General features: G+C 35.4%; 1 protein-coding gene across 1 annotated transcript in view; it reads right to left on the reverse strand.

Moving 5' to 3' along the window:
• The window catches only part of LOC106874612 (calcitonin receptor), a 124,514-nt gene that overhangs the window by 14,912 nt on the left and 97,285 nt on the right, over nt 1-12,317 (reverse strand). The window contains exons 4-5 of the mRNA XM_014922400.2: nt 10,547-10,697; nt 912-1,062 (exon numbers count right to left, since the gene is read on the reverse strand). Of these exons, the coding sequence (XP_014777886.2) occupies nt 912-1,062; nt 10,547-10,697 (302 nt within the window). The remainder of the gene's footprint in view (nt 1-911; nt 1,063-10,546; nt 10,698-12,317) is intronic.

Raw genomic sequence — 12,317 nt, forward strand, 5'->3', positions numbered from 1 at the left:
TAAAGAAATAAGTATTTCGTCTGCCGTTACATTCCGAGTTCAAATTCAGCCGAGGTCGACTTTGCCTTTCATTCTTTCAGGGGTCGATAAATTAAGTACCAGTTACGCACTGGTGTCGATGTAATCGACTTAATCCCTTTGTCTGTCCTTGTTTGTACCCTCTATGTTTAGCCCCTTGTGGGCAATAAAGAAATATGAAACACCTTTGGCAATAGATCTATTTGATCACGACTGACCTGGGGCTAAACAACCACCAACACCACCACCGCCGCCGCCATTACTACTACTACTACTACTACTACTACTACTACTACTACTACTACTACTACTACTACTAAGGAAGACGATGTTATAATGCAGTCTCTCCGTCGATTTTGGAACAGCTCCGAAAAGCAGGCAAATATCCCTGAAACTACATCTCATCTATTCCACCACAAAGTACCCAATGGTTAATGTGTAATCCGGAATAGCCTGTCTGAATAAAAGATGGGTTGGTCATATCCCCAATGCCTTTGAGCATCGGCCTAGTAGATAAGGAATGGCAATGGTCAACCATTAGCAACAACAACACATGAAAAAAAATCAAAACGACCTCTTTTCATATTATTGCTGGTGAAATGAATGTGCAAGTGGCCGAGCTCTCCACAGACATGCATATCCTTAACATAGATCTCAGGGAGATTCAGAGTGACACAGAATGTGACGAGGCCGGTCCTTAGAATTACAGGTTATACTCATTTTTACCATTATTCCACAGACTGGAGTAACGTGAAATAATGTCTGTTGCTTTAGGATACAACGTGAAGCCGGGAATCGAACTCACGATCACGAGCCGAATACGCCTAAACAATAAGCCACGCGCATTCACTCATCTCGTATTACTAACAACATAACTAAACTTCAACACTTACCCCATACGAACAAGTAATATCCTATTAAACGTTTTGGTTGCTTAAAAGTAGCAGTAAGTAGACGGTACAGGTAAAATCCTTCGATGAACATACAGCTGAAGTTGGTGTTACGGCAGTATCGCGTTATGAAGTACAGGAACCGGCAGCCAACCTGAGGCAAAATAAGAAAGAAAAATTATTCTGTTCAGGATACAGCGTCCTCTGCTGGCAGAGTATGGCACTAAGGATAACATAAGATTTACAAATTGGTGATTATGAGAAAGTTAAAAATGACCAGAAAATTATTGTTGTTATTGCTGAAAATATAGGGTTTGTTACCGACGCAAAATGTAGCCAAATTGGAAGTGTTATGAAGTCGTCCGATAAAATTCTTTTCAGATATCGTTCGGTTTTCTACGCTTGAAGAATAAGTCCGGCATGGGTTATCGTTATCTTTCAACGTTTTAGTGTCGTTTGTAAAGAACCAGTCCAAGGCGTTGAGGTATGCTGTTCCATGCAGGAGAGAAATTTACTATCATTTTGATAGACATGGACCAGCAAAATGGAGAGGGTGAGGATATTGGTTGTATGGCCAGAATCAAACATCTGGAGGCTAGGGGCACGCGTTGTGATACAGGAAGACTACACGATCCTGTGTATGAATAGAAACCACTTGGAACTGACGTGAGCATCCTGATCCAGAAAAAGATCAAAAAGCCTGGAACAAGAAACCGACCACACAGACCCTCCAAATGGAATGAAACTCCACTTTTTGGCAGATAGTAGAAAGCTTAATAGGAGTACTATCCTTGACTACTCAAGGATATTCTACCAACTATAGAGGCCATGACAACAGAGAACTTAACTGCTACAAACTTTGCAACCGTCATCAATTACTTTACGTTCCACTAGAAGAGGAAGGTGAGATGTAGAGGAAGGTGCTTCCCTCCAGCCTTTTTGCTTGAATGTTTAATGAAAGTACGAATTTTGTTTGAAGTAAATGTTTACGGAGAAGAGAATACAGCCGAGGGAGAACAATTCGGGATCTGTGGGAATTTTTCTTTGGCCCTACATGGATATACTCTCATTGAGCCTTTTTTTCTTTTTATTTCTTTTTGTGAGGTTTGTTATGATCGTTTCCGATGTCCTTTTAATTCTACGTTTGTTGTGAGGTGTATGTTCAATTTGAGTTGTATTATATTGTTAGAAAATGTTTGTATTTCTCATATATACTACCTGGTATGTATTATAGTATTGGTTAGGAACTGTGTACAGTATGTGTTGTTTGAGCTGTTTTATATAACCGATTGGCGATTGGGTGGTACTTAGTAGTGTTTGGTAATGTGTGAACTATTTTAACCACGCTATTAAATTGAATATAATGGAGGCTGACACCTACCAGGGCTATTTTTTCGGTCTGAATGTAAAATTGTGACTCCTAGTATGAGTTTTATGTTATTGTTCATTGTACTTTGTGCCCCAGCTATTGGTGCTGTTTTTACGTTCATATCAACTTTATCCTGCTTTCTTTCAACTTCAAAGTTGTATATTAAAAGTTTCTTGACCTTCCTTGTATTGATGTTTTAGTCATAAGGGATCGACATGCTAATTCAAGTTACAGATCTTTAATATTGGTATCTCTTGCGTTTTTATTTTCAGAAATCCATATACATTCTTCACCAGCAATTATTCATCTCTTAATCCGCATTTGTTTACTGTTCATTGAATTCAGTTGTCACAAGTTCACGAGTACTGGCAAGGTGTTTTAACTAGAAATTGGAAACTTTGTTAAGTCAGAGAGCTCTCTGGCTGAATACAGCTTCTATTGTATCACTGAATCTCTTGATAGTTATCTGGAGCCATGCTTGCTGTGTGATTGTATTTTTCTGATCCTGTTTCTTTCCGACTAACTATAATTCTTGCTGTGTTTCCTTATCTCTGCCAAATGCTTTTGTTTCATGTTATGCATTGCTTGAACTTCCGTTCATATTCGTGTGCAATCCAGTGTTATGCATTCGGTAATTTTCCTTTAAATGTTTGAGGTTTTGATTCAATTAGATTTTTCTGAATAAAAATGCTTACGCTTTTCGAACACGATTTTGCTGATATGATTCGATGAAACTTTTCTTTTACTTGTCGGATGTCATTTTTTTTTATCGATTTAATATATTTGCTTTCCTTCGCTTTCCATATCAGACGTCTTCCTTGCGATTTCGCTAAGAATGGATAAGTTTTTTCTACAGAAGATAGTGGGGAACACACACACACACGGCTTCTTTTTTTCTTTTTTTTTCCTTAGGTTTGGCCGAAGAGGATTTTACTTGATACTACAGTGGTTTCTGCACGTTGCTATTCAGGTTCTGCTGCGAGAAAATTTCTTACAGTGGGTTGTCAAGAGAAGAGACGAGTGAGTCAGTGACGCCTGAATGGTTACCAGCCATGAAATTAGCTAGTTCTGAGGAACAGAGGGCATTATAATCGCGGTAGAAAAGGGAGAGAGAAGAAACAGGGGCTGCAGTGATTCTGGGAGTGATTTTATGCAAATTAGTCATGAGGCTTTACTCATAGCCTAATCCATAGTTAAAGAAATACCTAATGAGTTTCTTTTCTAAAAACAATAATTAGGAACATTTTGGAAACATGAATAAAAGTGATCAACCGATTTCTTCAAAAGCAAGGCGATACACTATTCTTATTCATCATCTGTCACGTCCTTCGCAATTCAGTTCATTAATTAAAGAACTCAGCTTCACTCTAACAAAATTCGCCGTCTGTCGTCATCCATACACTACAATAACTAACGCAGATTATGTCGATGATGTTGCTCTTTTCGTAGGCATCATCTAAGAAGTCGTTACGCCATATATAACATTGAAAAAGCAGCAGAATTATTTGTCTTTATGTCAATACCTCAAAGGTTGAATACATCTGCTATAACGTAGAGCAATCAAACAAAAGCATAGTCGGTCGTCAAGTAAAAGAGAAGTGTACTAAACCAAAACTGGATTTATAAATACTTAAGATGAGTGAAATAAGCAGTGTAGAAATCTAGAAAACAGAAAAGAAAGAAAAGTTTAAGAAGTCATATTACAAGGATATTAGATTAATATTTATAATAGCGCCTAATACAAAATATAAGATTATAGGAATCAATACTGTAGTTTATGATTACATGTTCGAGTGAACGCAACTTGTAATAGACTGAAAAAAGGGAAATAATAACTAAGTTTATAATACGCTACACAAAATATGACATAAAAAGACTTTAAAACGTAAACAGGCAGAAAGAGCACGTAAGGTAACTAGAAAAGCTATTATAAAATATCCACTGTAGTTCTGTAGTTCTCCATACATATCTAGTAAAGAACAATAGAAAAGTAACAGAAATATAAAAACAACACGAACAAAAACCTGTTTTCTGTTTTTAGGGATACTGATAAATACAAAATGCAAGGTGAAATGATATTTAGCTGTGAAGAGAAAAAGAAACAAAATAAATTGTATAAAAATTTAAAAACTAAACTGAAAAATGGGGGTTACATAATGTCATTTATGTATCCAACACCTACAGATCCAGTACATGAGAATACTGAACTGATAAAGCAGGAAGCTGACAAAGTGAATTACAACACTGGTTGAAAATCGCAGAATTCAAAATCGAGATGACTGAAGGATTCACAATTCTGGCATAAAATCGAAGCTTTTTAATCTGAAGCCACCAAAAATGTGTAATGAAACAGAATACATTGCTTAACTTCTAAATGCGTAGAAATTGGGGAAAACAGCTGATCGTATCGTCTCTGATTAGTTAGTCATGTTGTTGTTGTTGGCACTCCGTCGCTTACGACGTCGAGGGTTCCAGTTGACCCGATCAACGGAACAGTCTGCTCTTGAGATTAACGTGCAAGTGGCTGAGCACTCCACAGACACGTGTACCATTAACGTAGTTCTCGGGGATATTCAGCGTGACACAATGTGACAAGGCTGACCCTTTGAATTACAGGCACAACAGAAACAGGAAGTAAGAGTGAGAGAAAGTTGTGGTGAACGAGTACAGCAGGGTTCGCCATCATCCCCTGCCGGAGCCTCGTGGAGCTTTAGGTGTTTTCGCTCAATAAACACTCACAACGCCTAGTCTGGGAATCGAAACCGCGATCCTATGACCGCGAGTCCGCTGCCCTAACCACTGGGCCATTGCGCCTCCACTTAGTCATAGACAAGAGACAACACAGCAAGTGGAATGACCTTTAGTACATATAAACTATGCCAGCATAATGAAATTCTAACAGAAAAAGAGGTAGTGTAAACATTTGCCAAAAACAGGCCTCAGAGAATGATAAAGCAACCGTACTGTTGGATATACCAATCCTAAAAGATTGAGAGTCAACGTTAAACAGTCAGATATTATTGTCAAGAGCTATAATGAAAGGAAGTGCCTTCGAATGGGTGTACGAGTCCCAATAGTCGATAACGTAGCTCTAAAAGGACTGGGGTAAAATACTTCGAAGAAAAACATTTGGAAATAAAAATATCTTGAATGTGGGGACTGACAATAGAAATAATCCTTGTAAAATATATTATTTCATTTTATATATTAGTTTCAAATTTTTACACAAAGCGAGAATGTCTATTAGATCGATCCCAGTGCTCGACTGGTACTTATTTTATCGATCTCGAAAAGATGAAAGGCTAAGACGATTCGGAAGGTTAAGACGGACGAAATACCGCCAAGCATTTCGTCCGGTGTGCTAATGATTCTGCCAACTTGCTGCCTTATATCTTATATTATATATTGAACTCTATTTCAAGTACTAATTTAATGGCCTTAAAATATTCCCCCTCAACTTAGGAAAGAAAAACAGATATGTCGATAAACAAATAAAACTCCAGGATTTATCATTGGTAAGGCTATAGGTTCAGGCAAGGCTGTGTTTGCAACTACGTGGCTTCAAGTTCAGCCCCACCGACCGGATCAGGTAATGCCTTGTAGATAGAAACTGTGTGGAAGCCCTCACATATATATGTGTGTGTGTGTTTGTGTGTCTTTGTGTGTGTGTTTGTATGTATCGTTGTGTGTGTATGTGTATGTGTGTATGTGTTTGTGGTTGTTTCTGTATTCCTCACTATTACCTGACAACCTGTATTGATTTATGTCTCCGTAATTTAGCGGTCCGTTAAAAGAGACTGGTGAAGTAAGTACCGGGGGAGATTTGTTCGACTAGACCCTTCAAGGTGGTGCCCCAGCATGGCCACAGTACACTGATCGAAACAAGTAAAAGATGAAAGATAAAAGGTAAAAGATAAAAGAAATATGAAAATAAGCGCCACAGAGCATTACGTAGATCGTAGACAGCGCCAAATCAAAACTAAACACTGCACACACACACAAGAACACAGAACTACACTCAATAGTGCAGCGAAATAAAATAACGCAATAAAAATAAGACAACTAAAAGAAAATATTAGAAAACGCAAAAATCAAACAAAAAGTATCTGTACTCAAACCTCGTAGCACTGTGCTTGGCTGTAAAAGCAGGTAATAAAAATAAAACTACTGAAGTGATAATAATGTTGATGACGACTTGTGACAGTGAAGCATGGCTACTAATAGTCTGGTTGTGTAATAATATTTTTTGTTATATATTTTACTGTTGTTCACTATAGTGTTCTCAAGAAAATAAAACGATAACATATCAACGATAACTGATCAGCAAGTAAGTTATTTATTATTGAAAGATTTATGACGAATACCAGAAGATTCGTTAATCCTATGAAATAGTTTTTCTTACTCCAGGCTGCAATCTGGTACTTTCCGCGTAATTTTAAGTGCACAAACTAATAAAATATTGTAACGAGGGACGCGAAATTTGAAATAAGATCGAAGCGACCATTCAACCAAACCGCATAACCTAAGGAAGTCATAAACCCTAACCCTCACCCTTTCATCTTCCTTGGTTTTTCAGTAGACTTAATGTCTCCAACGTTTTCCTCCCTGTTTATATCACTTAACCCTTCCGGGGTCGTCCTACTTCTCTTCTATAAGGGATTTGTCCAACAAGACTATATTTTTTAAAGATGATGGTGTCGCTGTTTCGTGTCCCGTTACCAAATTCCTTTATTTTCCACACTTATGACAACCGACAAAGGTGTTTCATGGTTCGCAATCATTTAAACAATTTCTTTCTTAATATTCTTGTTAGTTCGATTATTCTATAAAAGGAACGTGAAGCCTTTTCTTTTTAAATAACTTTTCGTTTCATATGCCACCATTTTTTTTCTCAATTTTAGCTTCTAACGTCTATGATTCTAACTCAAAGTGCAGCCAAAGTTACCCCGGCTGTTAAAAATCGATTTGTTATAATCACTTTACTTTTGAAAACAGGATCTGATTTTGCAAACGCACCATAGCTGTTGCAATATTTCTTTCCTGATACGACTTCTTCCGTTATTGTTATCCATTAACTTGTTGGAGCACCTACCCTGCTATTTAAGCTTTCTATTTGTTATTGGGTTTTTCCCCAGTACTTATCACACCACATCTATTTGCAATTGTATCAAGATATGTCGTCGGATCTTTGAGTTCTTCATTTTGTTCCCGTAAACCAAAACCATCGACAAAACGGAGATTATATATATTTCTCTACCTTTTACTTCTATATTCTATTGAAATGATTCAAGGGCTTCCATCATTATAAATCTAAAAGCAATTTAAAAGGCTTTGGTGTAAATTCACGCTGTTGTCTGATACCAACTTTATTATTAGTCAGTTACTTTATGGATTGGCAGTGAAAACCAAGTATTTTACGTTTTCGTATAATGGTTTTATAACATTTGCTATTAGCAGTAGGCTGATGTAATATTTTCTCATAATAAACCCTACTGTCCTTTGCCACACATAATTAAACCTTCTTTTTGGTCAATAAAGATGTGATGAAGGTCTGACTCATGTTCCAAACATTTTTGCCAGAATATTAACGGTTAATCTCTCTTCTTGTAAACTAACCTGTTTTTACTACCCACCATTTTTATAATTGGTTTCAGTAGAGTAAAGCATACAGCAAAACCTTGCTTTGGTGGTTAATAAAACTAATTGAACGGCTGTTTTCGCTACTTTGGTCTTTCCTTTCTTTGATAGTGGCAAAGCAATTTATTATGTCGATTTACTCCAGCACATAAAACACAATTACAAATTTCACGCAGAATCTCAGTGAAATATTTACTTCCTGGGTTTAATAGTTCTGCATTTGTGTAAACTGTTCCGGATGATTTATTGCAATTTACTTTCCTAATTACTTGCATAACATGTTTGAAGTGATTGTTGATCCGTGCTGTTTATTAAAGGGAATTTCCTTTCTTAATTATTCTAACACGTTATAATCTTCTGCTTCGAGACAATAAAGTTCCTTCAGAGTGTTCTCTTCATCTATCATTTATTTTATTCCTTTTGTTTAGTATGTTATCATACTTATCTTTAACAACTTGACATTTAGATATCATTTCTTTGGTATTCCTATCTTGAGTTTTTTGCCCTATGACATTTGATATCTTTCTATGTCTTTGGTACCATAATTTATTATTTATTTTCCTATTAGCCAATCTATAATCCATTTCCACTATTTAGTTTTTCATACTGTTCCCGTTTCAGATCTCCTCTTTCATCACAACTGATTAAAATATATTTATCAAATAAATCTTAACTTTCTTCCTTTTAGTAAACTTTCTGTCGATTATTATTTCTTCAAAGGAAGGCTGTGAGCTGGCAGAACCGTTTAATACGCCGTCTTTACGCTCTGTGTTCAAATTCTTTTGCAGTCGATTTTGCCTTCATCTTTTCATCCCCTCCCCCAAAATTTTAGGCCTTTTACCCACAGAAGAAAGAATTATTTCTTCAAAGGCTCCTGCTAATTTTTTTTAATACTTGAAGGCAATAATACTAAATGCAATAAAACTAAAAATTGTACTAAAAAGCTACTTTTACTTCTTACTTGTGCTTTGAACTCTTTTGCTATATTCGCGTCCCAAAATTTTTCAAGATTTATTTTATTCTTGTAATCTGATTGTTTGCAACTGATTCGAGCTCAACTTTTTATTGTTGTTATTTAAAATTTGTGATCGCTGTACAAATCTGCACTTGAAATACTTGTATTTTATCTCCATTTGGATATTTTTTTTGAAATGAGAATAAAATCGATCTGATTATTATATATAGTATACATCTCTCTTGGCTATTGTTATTGTTTTTGATGGTTTGTGTTGATCAATTTTGATTGCTATAATTAGTTTGTATTTTCATGCAAATTCTAATCATCTTACTCCTCTCTTAGTTTTTTTCCAAGACACTTTTCTTAATATCAAGAGCATTTGATCTATTTTTTGCCTACAAGCCACCTTGAATAAGTGAGTCATTTCTTTTTTTTCACCAATTGGTTCTCTTTGCTCTTGATCTGAAATCTTCAACTCATCATTGTATGGCTATTTCAATTTCTTCTTACTTTTAGCATTTAACGTCAACGATTCTTCCCCATAAAATACAACCGATTAAAATGTAAATAAAAGCGACCAAAATACCGTAACGCTTAGCTTCAAGTATTATTTTAATCATTCTGTTGGAAATCGTTAAGCTATTTTAACGTATTTTTTTATGCCACATGAATCCGATACCATTATCATGTTCGCTCTCTCCACTGTGTGACCATTATCTGTACTTTCTCCACATTTTGTCCATCATGTTTCAACAAACTATAAAATATATCACGAATATCTCTCCATCCTATAAGTTAATTGCAGTTTTCCAGATTGATAAATCGTTCGTTCATTTCAAGTTTCAACTAAATATATACATTAAAAAAAAAACACATTTGGTTGGTTTTAAATTTTACTTAGGTTCTTTAGCAGCAGGAACGCGTTCGTTTCTTTTCGATATGATATTCAAGTTTCACGGAGTTATCATGAAATGTTTAATCAGCAGATGTTCTGATGGAGCCGATTTCCTCTTTAGCGTAACTGTCAGTTGGCTTCTCTGTGTGAGGCTCATCCACACTTTCACATATCTATTTTTAATTTGATTGGTTCCACCACAACCCTCTTCACTTTTTACTCAGTAAGCCAGTAAGTTCGAAGAGAACATATATCAATTATTGAGAGATAATATGATAGACTTAACACAAAATTGGTCAACAGTTACTCATTCGACCAAATGTGTATGAATGAAATGCTACAAGTGTGGCGAAATTGCTCGTGTAGTGTTAAGAAAGTGTAATACTGAGAAAAGGTCTCAGTTTTCTAGGCGTTAACTCTCAAGACCATTTCATTCATATGCTGCGACGGTTACTGAGGTGATGATCGGAAATTTGAAAAACTGTAACAGTTAACAGCATGCTGAAGTTCAGAGATTTGTTCAGATCTGAGCTTGGAGTTAGTTTGATGTTTAAAAGTTTTGCACCAAGTCGGAAAGTAACAATAACTACCAAATCTATTTCAATCCTGGATAACAACGTGGTTACCCAGATAAAGACTCAAATATCTGGGGCATACATATGCATAAATTGGCTCACACACACACACACACACAAGAAAACACACACACAGACATACGTGCACACACTCATATACACACACTCATATACACACACTCACATATGTATAAAATTGTTTACCGTGTTTCTGGAGAGGTTCGAATTTCCACCTTTATTCCGGAACTGATTATAGAAAATAAGAATGTCCCAAAGAAAATGAGAGAACGCCGTCAAGATTAGAGAGAGGAAGAGACAGATGTGAATACGGATCCGCTGCTGTATTCGAAGTGGTCTGAAAATAAGAAATTAATTCATTAATAATATACAAAGAACGATGCGGGGTCAACAAATACACACACACACACACACACACACACACACACACACACACACACACACACACACACACACACACAAATAAATATGTATATATGTATTTATGTAATTGTTATGCTTGTATTCGAGGTATGATCAATAAGTATCCGGATTGTTACTATAGTAACGAAACTAAAGTAGGAAAAGTAAAGCCGCTCGGCACAGAGTGACCATGAACTCTGCTGTGCATTTGTACTAAATTTTAACGTTCTAGCTAAGGTATATAGTCCATGTTTTTGTATTATAGTGCATTGTTGTACCATTCAAAACTTTTTATTCTTTACAATCAATACACAATGCTTCAAGCGAACTACAATACTCTCCTATATATACGTATGTTTATATGTTTATATATACAAGGTACAGAGAATATCTGAGGATACTTAATTATCAGTATATTATTCTCTTCAGGCCAATGAAGAGATTTCTATTTCTTTTAGATCATCCATAGTTGACAAAATGGTTAACACAAGAAATAGGAAGACATGCAGTCATTGTTTTTTTCAATATATGGGGAGCACAGCAATCTAGAAATTGTCAACTTTCTAAATGCTGCAAGATCATTTGTGGAATTGGAGATTTCTAATAGGAATGTCTCAACCCTATCAGAGAGAGAGAGAGAGAGAGAGAGAGAGAGAGCAAAAACGTTCTACATGTTTGGACACTATAAAGGCACAGCTAGTCATCCAACAGATAAAAAGTTTAAAAGAAGGAGAATACGCGGAAGAAAATTCCATAGCGATTAAACGTGTTTGGTGATAACTTTGGGTAAGCAACCAATCAGGACAAGAATGTAAGTCTTAAAAATTTACATATACAAAGCAATATCGGTATGAAATATAATTTAAGTTTTTTCGAGAAAAGCAAGCGATGAACAATTCTCATAACAGCAGAATTTCTAAAGCATTTTAATATTTTAAAAATCTTCATATCTAATTTTGCTAATTGAACCTATTGCTTTGAAACCTAATGAACTTTCAAATTTCTCTCATGTGTATTTGTTATGAAATTTATTGAACATTTGAAATTCCATAATTTTCTATTACCGTGAAACTTATTAAATACTTCATGGTTCATCATATCATTTTACTATGAAACCTACTACATATTTGATTTTTCGAGCATGTATTATCGAGTTAGAAGTTTCTCTTGTGCATTCTCTTTCTTTCAAACTTTTCTCTCTTTTTTTTTTTTAAATAGAGTTTTATATTTACCATTCATTAGAAAAAAAATGTTGAAATCGGTATGGCATTTTACAATTCGTTTTAAGATCCAGGTGTATTTCAACTCCCAAAACATTTCTTCAAAATTCCTATTTACGTAGAAACAAATCTCGTTTTCATGCACGCACGCACAAATACACACACACATACGCATATATTATAATACATTATATGCATATGTGTGTGTGTGTGTGTGCGTGCGTGTGTGTGAATATATATATTCATAATACACACACATACGTGCATATATACATACGTATATATATCGTATATATACATATATATTATATATATATATATATATATATATATAT

This window comes from Octopus bimaculoides, chromosome 9 (assembly GCF_001194135.2).
Source record: "Octopus bimaculoides isolate UCB-OBI-ISO-001 chromosome 9, ASM119413v2, whole genome shotgun sequence".
Taxonomy (NCBI): domain Eukaryota; kingdom Metazoa; phylum Mollusca; class Cephalopoda; order Octopoda; family Octopodidae; genus Octopus; species Octopus bimaculoides.